The 20,306-nt window shown below is 42.3% G+C and overlaps 1 protein-coding gene across 2 annotated transcripts in view; it reads right to left on the bottom strand.

The window, feature by feature from the left end:
• The window catches only part of Epha4 (EPH receptor A4), a 155,738-nt gene that overhangs the window by 29,639 nt on the left and 105,793 nt on the right, over nucleotides 1-20,306 (bottom strand). For both annotated transcript variants that reach the window (XM_004662890.2, XM_004662889.2), the window contains exons 6-8: nucleotides 6,606-6,730; nucleotides 5,370-5,529; nucleotides 3,816-3,927 (exon numbers count right to left, since the gene is read on the bottom strand). In XM_004662890.2, the coding sequence (XP_004662947.1) occupies nucleotides 3,816-3,927; nucleotides 5,370-5,529; nucleotides 6,606-6,730 (397 nt within the window). The remainder of the gene's footprint in view (nucleotides 1-3,815; nucleotides 3,928-5,369; nucleotides 5,530-6,605; nucleotides 6,731-20,306) is intronic.

Genomic DNA, 20,306 nt, shown 5'->3' with positions numbered 1-20,306 from the left:
TAAATGAAAAAACAGGGAAAAAATTAAAAAGTAAAATAAGTAAATTAATTCACTTAATGTGGGTGGTCAAAACATCTCTCAAACATTTTGGTATAGCATTGTGCTTTAAATATTTAAATAATTCATCAATTTAGTAATTCCATTCTTTCACTGAGATTCCTAAATGATTACACATTTATCTTAGTTGAAAGCAAGCAAAAGAAATAGTGAATCTTCTCTCTTTTTTTAAAAAAAATAGTTTTTTTTAATTTACTTGATACATATATATATATATATGGAGAGTGAGAGAGAGAGAGAGAGAGAAAATGAGCACACCAGGGTCTTCTGCTGCATACAAACTCCAGATGCATGTGCTACCATGTGCATCTGGCTTATATGGGTCCTAGGGAATCAAACCTGGGTTCTTCAGCTTTGCAGGCAAGCACTTTAACTGCTGAGCCATCTCTCCTCTGCATTTTTTGATATGTGAGAATTATACCCAAGGCCATGCACATGCCTGGCAAACACTCTACCAATGAACTACATCCCCAGCCCCAAACAGTGGATATTCTAGCTGAAAAGAACTGTAGATTGCTCTTATTGGCCTCAAGTTCAGGCCTTTCAATATAAAGTCAATGGATACAATAAAATAAATGAAGCAATCCATATTTAAAAATCCAGCAAGACACTAATTGTGAGCCTGAGGCTGTTTAACTTAAATAACATATTAACAACAAGCCAGTCTTCTCCTGGTGGTCACCTCAAGGCAGAAGCTCTTTTGTTTTTTGTTTCTCATCGAGGCAGAAGCTGTTTATCTCCCCATGTGTGAGCCTTCCCATCATGTTAAAAATCTCATGCGCACATACCAACTGTGTGTGGGGTTTAGCACTGCTCATGGGAGCTCCTAGAAGAGATTTGTTTCTAGCATTCCTTTGTGATTGTTAAATGTTGGTAGGTTACCCTCCACTTTCAATCCTGCCTCAGCCTCCTGGGTGCTGGGATGACAGGTGTGTACCACCACCTCTCCTGGCTTCTTCCTTGTATCAAATTTCCGTGGCTTTTATAAACAAGAGGTAGCCCACAGGCAAAAGACTCACATGCCCCATACTCAAGTGATCTATTCCCAAATTTCTCATACAGCTAACTGGGTTATAGCAAGACTATTTTGGGGGATACCATATATAGCCTTTCATTTGTACTTTTAAAACCTTGGGCCTGAGTTTTGTCTGGAGTACTTGTCTCCTCTCTGTTCACCTGTTCTTATCCCACTGAAGCACTTCAAGTCCCAGATAACAGAGCAGACAGCCTGCACAGGGAAAAGAATTAGCTGAGTGCGCACCGGCCGCCGTAGGCTTGTCAGCTACCTGGCTCCAGCCAGCCCTTCCCATGACAGCTTTATGGCCGGCACTAAAGAAGAATCAATATGAGGGCAAGGGGTTGACATTTCATTTTCTAAAAAGTGATCCATTGAGGACCAATCACCAAGCAGTGTTTATCAGCCTTGGGAAGTGACATTTTTTTTTTTTTTTTTAATGGAGGAGCAGGAACAGGAATCATCATTGGGTAACTCGACAAGCTCAGCTCTCTAAGGGGGTGGGCTCATAATTGGAAATCCGGTGCATTCTGCCATCAGTCCTCCCTATGTAATAAAGCAATCAATAAAAGCAGAAAGGGAATTAAGTCATCAGAATTGAGGATGCCACTACTTTGAATAATCTTGTCTCCCTGCATTACACCTTTGTGGGGTTTTATTTTGTTTTTTGTTTTATCTTTTGTCAAAGCCAATGTGTTCAGCAGAACATATGACGAAACCCAACATGTAGTGGCGAATCTCTAATTACCCAGGTTTGGCTATGATATTTACAGACATGTATAAAGAAATACAAGACAAACAGAAAAGGAAAAGGAAATCCAAAGCAGAGCTAGACCACAACTTCAGAACACCTTCAGTCAATGCACAAGATATAAGCCACTTTCTTCAGTGTTTTCTCAAGTAAGCCTGCTTCAGTGCTGGATTTCAGCCTATTGCTTTGATATGGAGGCCACTCGTGCACTATTCCTGCTTTTATACCATTTTAATATTATTTTAACAAAGATTATCTACATATACTGTAAAAATTTCAAACACATAAATATGCAACCATGAAAGCAAAAGCTCATGAAATTTCTCTACACTCCCACATCCCACTTTGGCTCCCCATGATGAGTAGATAACAATACATTTCCTCCCACATTATATACATGACACAGGCACATATGTGAAATCAAATAGCAACGAACAAGGGAAAATCTTGATTGACTACCAAAATTTTACTTCTTGGAGATTTAACTCACCACTCTAATCAAACCCACCTACTAGAGACTGTGCACCAAAAGGAGGAAGTGGGTGATGCATATAGACATCGTGTAGAATCATTCCACATAGTGCAGTATTAGAGGGAATCAACCTCTGTATATTGGGGAATTTTGGAAAGCAAGAATGGGAACATGATGTTTAAAAAAAATGCCTGTGGGGGCTGGAGAGAGGACTTAGCAGTTAAGGCACTTGCTTGCAAAGCTAAATGACTCAGGTTTGGTTCCCCAGTACCCACCTAAGTCAGATGTATAGGGTCGCATGAGCATCTGGAGTTCGTTTGCAGTGGCTAGAGGCCCTGGCACACCCATCCTCTCTCTCTCAAATAAATAAATAATTTTTAAAACGTATGTGACAATGTGGCCATTCTGGCAAACAATCATATCTACTCATTACCCTAATAATAGTGTATAGTAGAGTGACTTTCACAGGTGATGGCACTAGCCAAAAAGACACAGTTGTGACATCTGTGAGAGCACAAGCTGGCAGGAGGGACAATGTGACAATCACTGGCCTGAGGACTAAGCATGGCTATTGGGGGACCAGTAGCAGCTCTACCTATTACTATGGCCACGAGATGATACTAGACACTAGATGATGCTAGACCTTCTGCAGCAGCATGTAGGTTATTAAGAGGGTTATTTTGGCAATAGAAGCCCCTCTTCTGGAACTACTACTAGGAAAGGGGGAAGAATCGCACATATAGGGAGGCCCACAAGTAATGAGCACCCATACCCCATGATGCCTCTGGACAGTGTGACTAATTAGATGGAGATAACAGCAATAAGAAAGATTGGTTCCAAAGAATATGCCACCAAGCCATTGCTACTCTGCTCTTTTCAAGTGTCAAGTTAGACTATTAAACATGCAGAGGTTAAATACTCAGTGCTTTTGAGTCTCTTCCAAGAGCAACATCATCGTGCTCATCGTGTCTCTGGGAATACACGTGGACCAGGAGGGTGTAGTACTCAAGCCTGTGTTTTCCTTATCATTGCTATTAGCCAGCATCATGGGGAAACACCTACTATGTGGTCCAGTATGTAGTGCGCCTGTGAAAACGCTCTGCTTAGCGACCCTCCAGGACCAATAGTGGCCATTGCTATCACAAGAGAGAATGCATATTGCTGGCATGTGGCAAAGCTCAGCTTCCAGGTCCACATTTCCTGTGGCTTTTCTTGCATTTGTCAGCAAGTTCAGGCTCAACAGAGGGATGAATATACTACCTTACAGCCAAGAGTATTTAGAAACCACCCACTGGCTTGTCATTCAGCTTGGTTTCCTGAAATCAGTTATATCTTTCCAGAGGGCTATTCCAGCCATCACCTCCAGTAAGGATGTGGGGAGAGCAATGTGTGGAGTGAGGTTGTCATAAAAATACCAAGTGTACGAGGCTAATCAAAAGCCTTGACTTTGTATAGAGAGGATAAAAATTCTTTGGCAGAGAGCTGGGAAGTTGGGAGTTGCGAGTGGCTTCAGCCCTTACCTCCTGCTGATGACAAAAGCTGCAATGAGAATGACCACGAGCACCACGCTGCCGGAGACGGAAACCAGCAGGACAGTGGAATTGGCACCGTCTCCGATGATCCGGGAAGGCACTGGAATGAGAATTGCACAGAGGTGACCTGGGGAGTGGTCCTGAGAGAGAGACAGAGCTTGTAACTACATCCTACTTTCTGAAGCTATCTAAGCTCATTTCAACCTCTGTTGCTGTGGCCCTTTGGTGAGTGTCTGTGGAAGCAAATCTTTCTATACCTTCAGGAGGCAAAGATCTTCATTTCATTACTCTATATGACAAATTGTTTTTTAATTATTTATTTGTTTATTTGATAGCAACAGACACAGAGAGAAAGACAGATAGAGGGAGAGAGAGGGAATGGCGCGCCAGGGCTTCCAGCTTCTGCAGACGAACTCCAGACGCGTGCGCTTCCTTGTGCATCTGGCTAATGTGGGACCTGGGGAACCGAGCCTCGAACCAGGGTCCTTAGGCTTCACAGGCAAGCGCTTAACCGCTAAGCCATCTCTCCAGCCCGTCTATATGACAAATTTAAATCAGAAGACTTAATTTATCCTGTGGAAAACCTAACTTGATGCCTTCTTTATATTTCTAGTCAGGATCTTACACAATGAGCACATGTGCTTCTCAGTGAGAAAGATATTTCAAAACTTCAGAAATGACCAACAGCTTTGAATTACCTTCCTTCACACCCAGCTCTTGAACCTACCTGCCATTGCCCAGCTCAAAGCACCTTCCTCGTGTAGCCTTCCTGGACAACCCCAGGGATGTCAGTATCCTTCAGATTCTCTTCCGCTTGAGTCTCTTTACTTACTTAATTTTTAATTCGTTAATAAGATAGATATCCACTTCCTTAAACTAGCAGACCCAATTTTGGCTGGCAAATTAAGGAGGTGGAGATACCTTATGCAACCACTTTTATTTGGCGAACTGTCTGGGTAAACTTTCATTTCAATTAGTCAGCAGTTTCAATTCATAATGAAGCAAGAGTGGTATGTTTATGTAAATATTTTCACACACACATACACATACACACAGAGAGAGTGAGAGGGAGAGAGAGAGAGAGATTGAGAGTGAGAGGAGACAGAGATATCTGGCTTGACTTATACAGATTCCCATAAATAAGAAGGGAGAAAAAGAAAATAATTTTGGCTCCTTCTTCAACCTTCTTGGGAGTAAAACTTCTTATCTTAATGTGGGGTAGCTATGGAACCCGCAATTAGTAGGATTAGTAATCCCATTGCTCATGGTTTGTAGGAAGCTCAAAAAGACAATTTGGCACCATTTTTCATTCACTGGAAAAGATAGATTGGGTACCATTATGAAAAATGTTCTTCTCTAAATAGCATGAGGTTTTCCAAGTTATACCTGTGAACTATCTTATTTTATACAACAACCGTGGTAGCAAAATGCTTGTCTAGCCCAAACTCATATACGACTCATTAGCTTTCATCATGGGGGGAAGACTCACCCAGGGCTATGAAAAGGACCCGAGGATGAGTAGACCCTGGTGGTCTCTGTTACCTGTGTTGGTTGTGACCTCGAGGGGCTCGCTGAAGTCTCCGTAGCCAGCAGCCGTCCTGGCCCGCACATGGAAGACATACGAAGTCAGGGGGTTGAGGCCTTTGATATCTGTGTTTCTGGCAGCCGTTCGAACTATCCGGTAGCTTCGTTCATTCTGATCCTACATTATAGGAAGATAAAATTAAAAAACAGCAAAATGATTTCTGTGCTGGCTCTAGGCACAAATAGAAACAGTCAAGGCAGAATCTCTAAGAGCTGAACACGAGGGGCCCAGGATATACCCTCTCAGCTCTACATTCTCCTGTGTGTTAAAGTGTTAATAGCATTTCCTATATGTGCAAGGAAATGCAGATCCCCGGGTCACTTTTGTTGAATCTGTTCACATCTATGTTTCAGGAGCTGAGGGTCAAACATAGTATATTGTGAAACAAATGCTAAATGATGGTTGGTGTTTTTCAAACTCCACACCGAGCAATTTAAAAGACATAACTGGAAGAAGGTGCCTTGTCTTTTTTTTTGTTGTTGTTGTTTTTCATTTTCTGTCTGGAAAACGCCAAAAAAATTGTAATCTGATTTAAATTAAAAAAGATACAGCCCCCTCTTTGCTTTTAATAAGGAAGCCAATACATCATTATCTTTAAAATAGAGATGATTGCTTATGTTCTAAACAACCTTGAATACAAATAGCTCTCTGCAGAACTCTGTCATTTGTAAATAATACTAATAATGCCTTTCTATAACTTTGGGGAGGCAGAATATAATTTTGTTTGCCTAATTTTGTATTAAAAGTCATAAAAGCCCACAACTTCATTCTGAATAGCAGTGATCTACTTAAACAGATGATTATTTCTACTGCTATGACTCACTGTCCCTCATAGAAGGTTTATAGATTAAGTCCTCTTAGCTGTCTTGGTTTCTGTGATTGGAAAGAAAAATATAATTATACTCTTCTACTTTTCAAGATAACTAACTAAACATTAAATTTCAGAATAAGATTTGATTGGGAAGTAAGACACATTTGTTTTTGAAATTCACTGGTATTTCATAATTTAGAACTGGTTAACACTTGAACCAAAGGAAGCTAGAAAGAAGAGAAGCAAGAAAAGGAGAGAGGGAGGGAAGCAATAGAAGGAAGGAGGAACAGAGGAAGAAAAAAGGCATGGACAGATGGACAGAAATAGGGAGACAGGAAAGGAAAAGGGAGGGAGAAAGAAGAAGAAAAGAAAGAACAAGTACCTTCTCATAATATTTGACTTCATACTCCAAGATTACCCCATTAGGCCGATCTGGTTCCAACCAAGCCAGAGCCACGCTGTATCTTGTAACCTCTTTGGCCTGGACCAACGCAATAGATGACGGTGCTATTGGGGAAACAAAAATAAATAAATAAATAAATAAAAGATATTATTTCTTTGGAAAATAAGTGTTTGGGTCGAGATCAGTCACTAATGTCATCTTACTTGGGAAAAACCACATAGGGTTACATTTTTCCCGATTGCTCTGCCCTTTTCTCCAGGATAAGCACAGCACATTTAACATCATCATCTCCAAAATTTGTTGTCTATGTGGTTTGTCTTTAAAAGTAAAAGACTGGTGGGGTCCATGGACTGAGAAGACCGTTTCCCCTGTCAAGTCTCCTTTCAAGCTCAGCGAGCAGTCTCTCATCCTGCCTGTGAGCATTGAGCCATCTTGCCGATAATCCGTTTTGCACAACCAGGGGGATTTGGAATTCTTCCGTCAGTGCTGTAGGGAATGCCGAAAGGAAAATGGTGCACATGCTTCCCAACATAAATAAAGGCATTGTTTAATTCCAATAAGGGTTTTCAGTTTCTAGTGGCTGGGCAAATAATGAAAAACTCAAGTTAGGCGACGTGGTGTCTCTGCCACTCATGGCACAGTGCAACTATTTTAAGACTTGAAGTAGTGTTCATACGTGCTGACCGGTGAATCTTCCTCTTTCTAGTAAGGAGGACACAAAAGCAGTCCTCTAGTTTTGGGGTGGGGAGGACAGCTACCCTTGAAATTTGTCAACCAGCTGGTCACTGCCATATCGCCCCCACCGTGTGGCATCCCCAGCCAGCGATTAGCCAGCCAGCACCACTGTGGCTGAAAAGGGCTGGTGCCAATGTACAATCCCCAGAAGAGGAGCAATCGTAACACCCTTAATCTTATCTAACAGAGCTGGCCTGCAGGACCAGAGATCAGCAGCCTTCTGAAATTGGATGCACATTCACTTTTGCTCCCCAAACTGTGGGCATATGTGAAAAAAGGAAATCATCAAAAACTGGCTTCCCAGGAACAAATGCATGCTGTCCTTCTCCAGTGCATAGGAGACTGCCAACCTCCAACTCAGGATGAACACATCAAATAAATCATTGGTGAAAATTGAACAGGAAAAGCTTCAGACCTGCCTGAGTATATCTGATGGGTGTCCTGGTGCCCGGGAAATCAAGAGGACACACCACAGTCACAAAAGGGAGTCTCTGTGCAGTATCTAATCCAACCAGGGTTGTCTCCTGCAGGCAGATACTGACAGCCTGATATCTCTGTTAAGGACAGCGAGGGAGGGATGGACACACACACACACACACACACACACACACACACACACACATTCCTGATTTCTCTCTCTCAATCCCAGAGCTATTCCAGATTGGAAGTCAGGCATAAACATAAGTGAAAGATACAGTGGGTACACATGTTCTCCATCAAAGGCAAGTCCAAGGTTAGTAATACCCAACTGGATGAACAAAGCTGCATGCAGCAGACATATGGAAGCCACTGAGCATCTGAGGAAAATGAAAAACGGAAATGTGCTCATTAGATGTATTAAGACCCCTTCCCCCAACACGCTCGCACGCACATGCGCACGCGTGCGTGCACACACACACCACTTTATTCTTTCTTTACAGTTTGGCACAGTTCTATTGTCCTGCAAATGCAAGGAGTAACTTTCTTAAATATAGAGGTAGCAGGCAGGCTCAGAAGGCTGCCTGGCTGTGAAAAGCCATTTCACTCCAGGTAATAAATATATTGCCTAACAGAGCACTTTAGCATACACTCCATAAAAAGGGGCTCTTTAAACTCTGATGTTCAGGTCTGGGAAATGAAATCGAAAAGTGAAGCCATTAGAAATGAGGCAGGAGGGAGGCCAATCATAAAATTAGAAAATGAACTTTCTCTCAGAAACGGTCCGGGTTAGATTCTGATAATCGACATATTCTTCAGGAAAGAATTGCCTGCCTGCCCTGGGAGGGCACTGATGAGCTAAGATGGCTTCTCCTTGCTTGGGTTATCACTAAATGGCTGCACAGGGGAAATGAATCCAATTTCAATACTTGAAGTTTGAGCAGCAGTGTTCCAGTGACCATTCAAAGGCAATATGAGCTCAGCCCAGGGGCTCAACACTCTCAAGCAAGAAGTCAGCAACACAATGCAATCATGTTAGTTAATAGAATATTCGTAATGCAAACCTACTTGAAAAAAAAAGAAATTCTGTGTAGAAATGTGGAAGTCAATGAACAGAGTGGACGTTGTCATAAAAAGGCAGGAAAATGAGAAGTGCAAGAGAAAAATAAGTGAGAAGGAAAGACAATAAAATAGGATAAGATAGGACAGTCACACAACTGCTGAGTTAACAGGTGTCTTTCATACTTCCTATAGAGATGTAACCAAGAGAAAGTAAGGAAATAGGCATAGGTCACAGAAAGCCTTAGGTTGTATGGAGGGAACAAGGCAGCTCTTTTTCTGAGCAGATGTTCCAGAAGACTATGCTAACCAGGGCACAGTGACAAAATCTATCCATGGCAAGTAAGGCCTTACAGCATACCCAGGATTCGTGTTTGCACACGCCACGCCTGCACAGCAGAGCTTCAGCCTTTCCTTGATACAAACAGGACCCATTGGGAAAAGCTCAGCCTGGCCATCTAGCCACTTTGGGAAAGAGGCAACTTGGATGTCCTCCACTTTGCAAGCCACATATGGGCTGGTCCCTCGCCTTGTCTACGCTGTTTCCAATACAGCCTCCAACTCTACATCTGGAAGCCATCAGCCCGCCATGTGCGCCTGCCTGCAGCTCTTTTCTCTAGATGAGGCATTTGGCAATGGAATTTCCCAATCTTTCCTTTACCCAAGTGGCTCCCAAGCATCCATCTTCTCATGCCACCCATTCACTGCTACTTTCCTCTTCAACTTGGATCATGACTTTAGTGATATTATTCTTAAATTCACACATAAGTTTTAACCGTGCTACCTTAGGACAAAAGTTTCCCATGCATAATTTTTTTTTTTTTTTTTAAAGAATGAAACTACTATCAGTGCCACTGAATAGCAGGGAAACATAACAATGTAATATGCAGGGCTGGAGAGATTGCTCAGTGGTTAAAGATGCTTGCTTTGCCAAACCAGATGGCCTGGGTTTGTTTCCCCGGTAACCACGTACAGCCAGGTGCACAAACTAGTGAATGTACCTGGAGTTTGATTGCAGTGACAAGAAGGCCCTAGCATGCCCACACTCTCTATTTGTCTTCCTCTTTAGCTCCCTCAAACCAATCAGTAAATAAAGAACAATCTAACATGCAAATGAAACAATGTCATCAACATTTGCTGGGTTTTCTTGCCTCCCCAAGCTCTGTGAAAGAGATTGTCCAGTGCTTAAAAAGCATTAAGATGTCTAGGAAATGATTTAAGAATATTAGATATGGTGTTGGGGATCAAACCTAGAGCCATGAGGACTCCAAACAAGTCCTCTACCCCCCTGAACTGCATTTAAAACCAGAATTTAGTTACATATGCACACAAGAAAAAGGGCTGGTCATGCTAGTGGACATGGAGCACTGAGAATTACTGAAAGAATATCGTAAAACAACATGCACGAAGGGACTGCATCATATAACATCACCACAGATTCGCCCCCAAACCATCCTCAGATGCCACAACTGCTATTTCTGCACTGCTCATGCCCATTCCATCTACAAAGGTTTTGCATTTTAAGTCCTGATATTCCAGAATGCTACCCTTTGCTAAGAGAGTTAGATGTGACGATGATCAAATAAAATGACTGACTAGACTCTCCATAAATGGCCACTTCACCAATCAATGTTTTGTTTAAAAGAGATACTTCAAGCATAGTAGAATTTTTGGTCAACATGAAAAGATAAAGGTAAGCCAGTCATGGTGGTGGAGGATACAATCATGTCTTTAATCCCAGCACTCGGAAGGCACAGGTCGGAGGATCTCTGTGAGCTCAAGGCCAGCCTGAGACTACGTAGCAAATTCCAGGTCCACCTGGAACAGAGTGAGACCTCACCTCAAGAAATAAAGACAAATAAGTAAAGGGGAAGGAGAGCAAAGGTGCTCAGTGCCTGCTCAGTTCTGCGGTCCGTACCCTGCAGCTCGTGGAGACAGCTTTTCCTCAGTGTGCGCCCATCCCCTGAGAACACACTTAGTGAGCAGAGAGCCCAAGGAACAATGCCACAACAGAGAATGCGCTACGCAAGGCTGAATGCACGCAATGCTTGGTCTTAAATGAAGTTCCAACTTATGCTTTAGTCTCTTGTGAATAAAAGGAAATTTTATAATAGTCTTACACAAATGACCATTTCTAATGTCAATTCAAGGACTTATTTTTCCAGAATTTGAGTGGGTAGTTTCTGATTCTCCTTATCAAGTCTCTCCTAGGGTAGAGAAAGAGGCGAGTGCTTCATCATCACACTGTACCTCTAGACACACACGGTACACCGACTAAAGTCAGAGGTAAGGCCAGAAGGAAGGTAGGGGCTGATGTTCACATTGGCTCTAAAAGGAAGAGATGCATCATAGACTGAAATAGCATTTCTATCTATCTATCTATCTATCTATCTATCTATCTATCTATCTACCTACCTACCTACCTATCTATCTATCTATCATGAAATTTATTATAAGGAAAGTCTGTGTCCTTGGACAAAAGCAGGTAGTATGTTTGTTTATTTATTTATTTATTTATTTATTTATCGGTATTACACAATACATTTTAGTATTGTTTGAGAGATCATTTGGTCCTGGAGCCTCCGTAGTCCAGAAACCAGTCTATAGTCCAGGCTATAAACTTACAGTCATTCTCCTGCATCAGCCTTCGGAGTGCTAGGATTATTGGAGTGCATCGCTATGCCTGGCTTAAACTTTATTTTGTTTTCTTGCAATGCTGGGGATAAAACCTAGATCCTTGAGAACTCACTCTAGGCAAACACCCTACCACTGAGCTCCATTCAAAAGCTGGAATTTTGGTGTAATACACGCGGAGGAAGACTGTCCATGCCAGTTGGCAGTACACATTTAGAGAAAGGTGATGGATGAGAACATGACAAAAGCAAGTGCAATTAAGGGGTAGCTTATAAGATTAACAATCTCATTTGACCTATTCCTTAATTTTTCCAAGTTTCTTAGTGGAATTTCAAGTGATGAATAGATGCCAATTTTCCTGATCTCAGAGGAAGGTGCTAAGACCAGCATTTCTTCTGATTTTCAAGGGAATTTTAATAATTTTTAATCCAAAGATGATCCTTCATTTCTGTCTTTATTTACAAATCATGCTGACATACCCACCCAGTCATCTAACAAATTTACTTTAAGCCTTTCCTTGAGAGACCCACAATCCACCGTAGATATACATAGACATTTAGAGTTCAAGTGTTAAGGCAGTGCTGGGATCAAAAGACAGTATAAGGAGTAGCACATTGTGCATTTCAAAACACCACAAGATAATTTGGAGTGAGATCAGTGGGGTATGGTTGAGCATTGCAGGCTTAAGAAGGAGGTAGAAAAGCTAAAGTGTGGATGAGCAAAAATTCATCTGCTATAAATGTGACAGGAAGTGTCAGGGACTGGTTCTGTTTGGGAAAGACCTCTAGGACATGAGAAATAGGGAAAAGATGAAAAATCATTCAAGCTGCATATTTTTTTGGCAGAATGCCCAGTGGATTTGGGAAAAAATAGATTGGGGGTAAGATTTGCTTCCAACATATAGTAGTGTCCATCTTGGTCAGATTGCTCATACTTTCTTGTCCCATCGTCTCCATTTCTAAAATTCCTGCTTTGCAGATACACAAGCTCATCAGTTGCTAGAATGTCGCCTGTCTCTGCAGCCTTAGAACTCAGGATTCCAGCATACTGTGTGGGGTCAATAATTGGAAGGAAGTAAAATGAACTGAATGCTAAGACTGATCTGAAAATTTGTCAACAATGAAACATTTCCGGAATATAAAGCACAGTTGTTAAGCCATCCTTCAAACAACTTTCCATCTGCACTTATTTTCAATGACCTTTTGTGGTTTGATTCTGTTATTTTACTTTAACCAAGACATCAGCAATTGGAGGTGAAGCAAATGACAGTTCTAATTATAAACGGGCCTCTACTTCCAAGGTGTACGTGACGCTTCTGAACACTTTTCAAACACACCAGCTGTCAAATATCGTTCAAATGTAAGTTAACATTAAAACCTGGCTCTCTTGCACCTGTTCCAGACAGCATTTTGAGGGATTGCTCTTTAGGCTGACGAAGGTGTTGTCAGTCCACATTCAGTGTTTCTCATCTACTTCTGTGGGGCATATGCAAATAATTCTCCTAACTACTTAATTCCAAAGTCACAGTGGCACTGAGATTCCCAGGTCACCTTCTGAAATAGTGAAAGGCTCCCAAACATCGCCTGGCAGTCGGGCACAGCCAGGAGACCACACTGGTTACTATGTGTGCCTGGGGACGTCCACCAGGGCCGACTGAAGCCAACAGGCAATTGAGAATCCTGCACAGTGAAATAAGGAGCGCTGAGCTTCAGCATGGAGAACACCGCTTTCTCGCCACATACCCATGGAACCCAGCTAAACGGCAGTGAAATACCATTGTTTTGTTGTTGGTGGTTTTTTTTTTTTTTTTTTAAAGAGTGGGGCAAAACCTAAAAAGCGATAAAAGAAACATTCACTAGAGCTTGAAAGTTGAACAATTTCAAAACTTTCTAAAAGAAGTGCAAGGCGAATTATTTTGTATTCAGAGCTCCCAACACGCCTGAAAAACTGAGCTGGCTTTCTACATAGAAAAACTATTTGGTATGTGTACCTGTGCTTGCCTCTGCCTGGACAGCAGACCACAGAGCATTCAGAAGGCACATGTGGCTTTGTCTCTGTGTGTTTTGGATAAAGAGAAACTAAACAGTTGAAGGGGCTCTATCACGACTCTCCACAGTGGTACATTCACAAGGAAGAATGACAAGGGATGCTTTGATGTCACACAGAGGTGGCTCCCTTGAAGAAAATGGCAGATTTAGCTTTCTTTGGTTCCAGGCTCAGCAGTTCTCCTCGCTGCAATCTTCCCCTACTCACTTCCTCAATGACTTGCCATTAAACACCTACAAGTCATTTCAAGGCAGCAATCTGCTCCTTGTGACAACCAAATGGGATGAAGAAGAGGAAAAGAGACAAAGGGAGGAAAGAATAAGAAACACTGAACTCTTGAGTCCTGCTTTACTAGTGATGAATTAAAAGCTGTTTTGGGGAAACTTAGATGGGGAAAAGGAAACAGCTGAAACAGATAAGCTGCACTGTATTCCTGGCTCGAATTAGAGGGGTGGAGGGATGCAGCAGGAAAGAAACAGATGCAATGAAAGGTTTCCAGCCTGTGGGCAAAGAAGAGTGAAAACAGCCCTTGGAGAAAGTTGAACAGGCAAAGCGGTTGCACGTCAGGGGTCCATGATGGCCAGTCTTGGGGGTAAAATGCTGGCTTAGCCAAAGCAAGGTCACCTTTCTCCTATCCAGAGTCTGGATTTAGATAGATAACGTTTACCCCAGGGTCTTTCCTTGATAGGAAAAATAATAAAGCCATAGTTTACATGTATTTCTGCTTAATGCAAATTGCATATTTAAATTTAATTATTTGCAGCTTAGGGAGTGTTTGTTCCCTCTTTCTCAATTCAACACCCTAGTTCTGCTTTGCTGCTTATCAAAGGTTGATGCATTTTAAAATCCTGTCAAGCATCAAAATTAAATGCTTGGGAGCACTAATGATATCCTTATGATTAAGGGTTTTGTGTCTCTGAGATGATAAGAATGCTGGTGCTACTATTAATTGCTTTTTTTCCCCCCACATCCCCCAAAGGGAGAGAAGAATTTCTTCTTGAGGGCTTATGACACCAAGAATCACTGAGCAATTTCCATATGCTGTTGTTTCTCTCTCTCTCTCTCTCTCTCTCTCTCTCTCTCTCTCTCTCTCTCTCTTACAGTGTTTTACACTATTCAACAGTTTCCCAAGAGCAGTCACACACAGTCTGGTTTGCAGCATATTCCATCAGTTGAATTATTCTTGCTATTTTTTTTTAGGAAAAAATCATTAAAAAGTTGAATCACCCTGTCCCTGGATATATCATTGATGTAAGACTCTACTCCACTGCCCACAGTTCTTAGTGGTCACATTATTAACCCATAATTTATTCATAGGCGAGAAGTGAAACTGTTTTTAGAACAGCTGGATGGCCAGGTTCACTGGCTTAGGTCTGTAATCCTATCATTCAAGAGAGACTGAGGCAAGAGGATTACCAGAAGTTTGGGGCCAGCACAGGCTACATAGTGCGTTACAATCTGAGACCTTGTCTTAAAAAATAAAACTAAACAAGCCAGATATACTGGCTCACACCTATAATCCCAGCACTCTGTAGGCTGAGGCTGGAGTATTGCCATGACTTAGGGACAAACCTGGACTACAAAATGAGTTCCAAGTCAGCCTGAGCTAGAGTGAGCCCCTGCCTCAAAACAAAACAAAACAACCACAAACCCACATAAAGAAGGAAGGGAGGGAGGGAGGGAGGGAGGGAGGGAGGAAGCACAAACAGCAGCAACAACAACAAAACTAAGCAAAAGGTCCAAAAGAAAACTTCATTATTCCCAAATCAATACACATTTTTTTTTTCTATTTGTTAAAAATACAACTAAATTTTTAATCTTTGGAATCTTTGAAAGAATCTTTGGAAGACTGAATTAAATGGTTATTGACATTATGTGTAGGTCCATATGACTTAATCTTGTACCTCCCAGCATAGGAGGATGGCACCTCTTCCACACTGTGATATTCAAGATCAGGACTGCATGTACTTTAAACAAATTAAATAAAACAAGCCAATGTAAAATGAAGTTTACTGAAGGCAAAAATTGATCCATTCTTCCATGGTTGGAAGAATGACTTGGGCGGGGGGGGGGGGTGGCAGAAAAATAGCTCAGTGGTTAAGAACACTTTTTGTGCAACCCCAAGGGTCTGAGACCCCTGAATTTGAATCCCAGCAAATTCATAAACAGCAGACCATGGCCTTGTACACCGGTAACTCCATTCTTGTGGGGAGCAGAGACCATGAAGACGGCATTAGGGAGGAGACTGTAACTTGGCGACAGATGGGACATGCGGTGCCCTCCTCTGGCACACACACGCACACGCACGCATACAGCACACATCCATAACACCTGCTACACATACACACGACAGATAAAGTAGAGTCTGATTTTGGAGCTGAATAATGCTTCACCTAAATGATTTGCATAAGACTCTGCTAGGATTTAACTTGGCTTTTATTGTTGGCTTAATGTGAAACCAAAACTTTATAAGGTCTCCTTCCCCCAGTCCCATAGATAAATGTGATGGCATATCATTGCATTTTTTTTTTTTTTTTGCCCCAGAGTGACAGACAACAGATTATTTTAACAAGCTCTTTACAGACAGCTCTCAATAAAACTTTAAACAGCAGGATATGAACCTATTCTTAACTTTTATGCAAAGTGCTTATCTATAGAAGTGCAAGGTGTCAGGATAGGCCCCATTAGCTATTGTCCAGAGATGTGGGCTCTCTTTTCCTAAGTAGCTATGCCTGGGATGGGGCTGCCCAGCAAAGAACACATTTCTAGACTCCTCTGTATTGGGGTGGATCATATAACTGGGCTTGGGCCATGAAATCTGGTTGAAGTCATTACTTATGTTCTAGACTTGATCCATGACTATACATCTCCCAAGTGCCTCTCCGTTCCCTGTCATCTGCAATCTGCAGTGGACTGTTGATTACCTACCTAGGCTCACCCTGGAAGCCCCACATCAACTCTTCCCTGATCACCACCAACTGGATGTGACTGGAGCAAGACATAATCCACTGATGCACATTTAGGGATACAACAGGTGGCCATTCAGGCGAAGTGGAGCCATTTAGCAAAAGAGGCATTGATATTCAGATGACACTGAACTAAAATGAAGTGTGGTGTGCTGCAGCCAAGAGAAGATTGACCTGTGGCTTGAAGTTATTAGGATGGTGTCCAGGTTCCTTTTGGTTCCTGGCCATAGACGGTGAGCAGAACATCACTTGTATGTGAGAAAGTGGAGTATGTCAGCGCCAGCAGCAGAGGCCATGCAGCTGCACGGGGACACCACCATGGCCGCAGCTCCTCCCAGAGTGGGTGGACTCGACAGGGTCACCAAACACTGGGCCTAATGATTCAGCTGGGCTTATGTGCAAGTACAATTGGAAAAGAAAGTGGGGTTCTCCGAAAGGCTTGTTTGAGCTTTCTTTTTAGAAAAGCCTTACCTTGGTCCTCATTGTACAATAATTAGCAGCTTAAGCAGTTTTGAGATGTAGGCAAAGTGGACCAGAGCGAAGCAGAAAAATGTAAATGAGCAAAAAGGATGCTATTGGTCTCCACTGCAAGGCATCTGCACACTCACTGTCTTCCAATTCTCACTGCTTTTTAAAAAATTAATTAACTTATTTATTTGACAGAGAAAGAGGGAGAGAGAGAGGCAGAGAAAGAGAAAGAGTGAATGAATGGGTGCTCCAGGGCCTCCAGCCACTGCAAACGAACTCCAGATGCATGTGCCCCCTTGTGCATTTGGCTAACGTGTGTCCTAAGGAATTGAACCTGGATCCTATGGCTTTGCATGCAAACACCTTAACCGCTAAGCCAAATCTCCAGCCCTCTCACTGCTCTTTGAAGCACTTATTGAAACTCCAGCCTATAAAAAAAATTAAATAATTCAGCCAAAGCTATAAAATGACACTCAAGAACCCAAGTCCACCTGACTCAAGAGTAAATGATCCTTCTTCTACACTATACTTCTAATGACATACACACAAAACCTGCACATACTAGGCAATCATGATGTGTAAACCGAGCATGAGTCTAAATCCACTGCATGAATTAATTCATATAAACCTCACAAAGCCCTAGGAAAGGGCACTATTTTATCCAATTTTATAGATGAAGAAAACAAGGCTTAAAGAGTTTGAATAACTTGCCTCAATTTATATCTTATAATTAGTGAACACAGAAGTCCTGTTCTAGGACCCGTGTTCTCAACCACTGATCTATAGAAAGAATACATTCTCTTCCCCTCCTGTTACAGTTTTGAGAGGCAATGCTCCCCACAAGTTCATGTGTTCAAACACTTGGTCTCCAGGAGGTGGTGGTGTTTTGGAAGGCTGTGGAACTTTTGGTACTGTGGCCAACCTTGCAGAAGAGGGTTGCTGGGGTCAGGCCTTGAAGGTTACATCTACTTCTGGTGCCCTCCTGATTTCATTCTTCCTCATCTGCTAAGAAGCAAAGGGCTGGCACCTTGCACTACCACAACCACAGCTGGCGCTGCCCCAGCTGCCATACCTTCCTCATCTCATGGACTAATAATGTCCCTTGAAAGCACGAGCCAAAATAAACCTTTCTTCTCTTAAGCTGTTTTACTAAGCTCTGTCATTTGTAACAAAAAGAAGAGATAGTAACTCATACACCTTCCTTCGGTTGGAAAGATGTAGAATACTTGGAAGCCAAAGATGTGCTTTCTCATGGGAACAGCAGAAAAAATGGAATGGTCAGAGTCCCTGCAGTCCGCTGTGTTAGGTGCAGGGCTGGCTATGTACACGGTAGTTGCTTGAAACCCCAAGGCCATTTAGGCATAATATGGAACACAGATAAACTATAGAGCTGAGGTGAGAATAAAACAAACAAATTCACTTACAAAGTAAAAGAATCACATTTGGAGTTGGGAGGAGGTAATTGGTACAAGAGAAAGTTCTGGAAGCTTGTCAGTGTACCATGGCCCTATTCCTTGGCCTGTGTGATGATCAGATGCGTGTTTTGGGGGTTTGTTTGTTTTGTTTGTTGAGGCAGGGTCTCACTCTAACCCAGGCTGACCTGGAATTCACTATGGAGTCTCAGGCTGGCTTCAAACTCGTGACAATCTTCCTACCTCTGCCTCCCAAGTGCAGGGATTAAAGGCGTATGGGTGTTTACTTTGAAATAATTCCACGACTATACATTAATCCCTGTCCACTTCTGCAATATATATATATATATATATATATATATATATATGTCATGACAAGATTATAAGACTGGTCATGAATTATTACAATCAGTATTAAAAAGATCCACATGCAACCTTTAGTAAATGCCCTGGGCATAAATCTGAAAGTACTGTGGAGGATCTAAGATTTTGCAAGTTGGAATTTTTGTGACTATTATGGACATGATGCTGAGTACCTTAACTGGACCACCAATCCCTGCTCTCTGTAGTGAAGAAAGTGCATTAAGTTCCTGCTTCACTTTCAACAGAGCTAATGCCAACAAGCTCACCTACATGGACCATCTTAGGGTTTGTTCTAGAATGATTCCATAGGAACTGCTCAGCATGCAACCAAGGCTGTCGTCCACCAGCGCAGACAAGGAAGGGAGGCCCAGAGCCTTTGTACACCTTGAGTGTGTCCTCTGTGTGTTCGTCTGGGAGCTGCTGGTTTTCTTTCTGCCTGCTTCCTAGGAAATTTGTTGGCAGGTTCTGACAGGGATAGCCCAACACTTGCCAAAAGAAACACTGTAGGACTCCGAGCATGCACTTCCTGCTAAGTCAGAATGCCAGTTTGAGGCAAACAGGAAAACAAGTCTTCCCACTGGGGGGTCATTTATAAAAATTTGTGTAAGTGAGACAACTGCTTTAAGATAAGAAAACCTGAAATCTGGCAAGAAAAACGCTATACAAATCTCTTTTCCTTTTCGCCCTCTAAATGAATTCTCTTGCTGGGCTTACCTATATTGCAAAGTATCTAGATTTCAACTCTGGTTGAAATTGTTTTATGCAAGCCTTGGCTGGACACCCCTGGGCTAAACCTAGGTCCTCGGTGGCTGGCAGAGCGCTCCAAAATTAATTTGGAACATGTAAGGAGAAGCTTCCCTTCTAACACAGCCAGGAGAAAAGGAGGGATTAACTGCTGCGAACAAACGGAGGAAGGCTTTATTCCTTCAGCTGTCAATCCCACAGCAGTTTCCAAGCCTGGCAAATGAAATGCTGGGCTGTGGGCTTCAGGATCGCTTTGTTTCTCAGACAGCTGCTAATCGTCCCGCTGGGTGAGGAACCTTGAGACAAAGCTGTAACATTTAGCTTCCTGACGGCCAAAGCATCTAGCTCAGTCCACAATTAAACATGTTTTAATCACCAGGCCTCTAAATGGCAGCAAGGTAGATGCAGCCAGTGAGTCTCCATCCCTGCCTTTTACTTTCCACACTCGACTTTTCACATTCATAGGCAGAAACGCTTAAAGCCTGCCCCTGGATCTGACCAAAACTAAGCCTTGCTCATTACGTTCTATCAGATGCCTGATGATTTCCCACCTCTGTAAAGCCTTTCAGAAGATGTAAGGCATTGATGAATCTGTTGGTCTCAATACATAGATCCGTGTGGCTGTTGTCGTCTTGACCTTTTAAAGCATGATGACTAATTCAGGAGAGGGAGGCTTTGACACTTGTTGTAGGGACATCTGAACCATATGTGGAGTGAAAAAGGAAAAATGCCAATAGATGAATCCAGAAAACAACTGGAGCCCCAATACCAATGATGTGAATAATGCCGTTCAGGCCAAGGCCTAAGTGAGAATAAATTCATGATATCTTACTCTG

Source organism: Jaculus jaculus, chromosome 4 (assembly GCF_020740685.1).
Source record: "Jaculus jaculus isolate mJacJac1 chromosome 4, mJacJac1.mat.Y.cur, whole genome shotgun sequence".
Lineage (NCBI taxonomy): Eukaryota > Metazoa > Chordata > Mammalia > Rodentia > Dipodidae > Jaculus > Jaculus jaculus.
The sequence above is the reverse complement of the archived record's forward strand: the minus strand, read 5'-3'. Positions and strand labels throughout refer to the sequence as shown.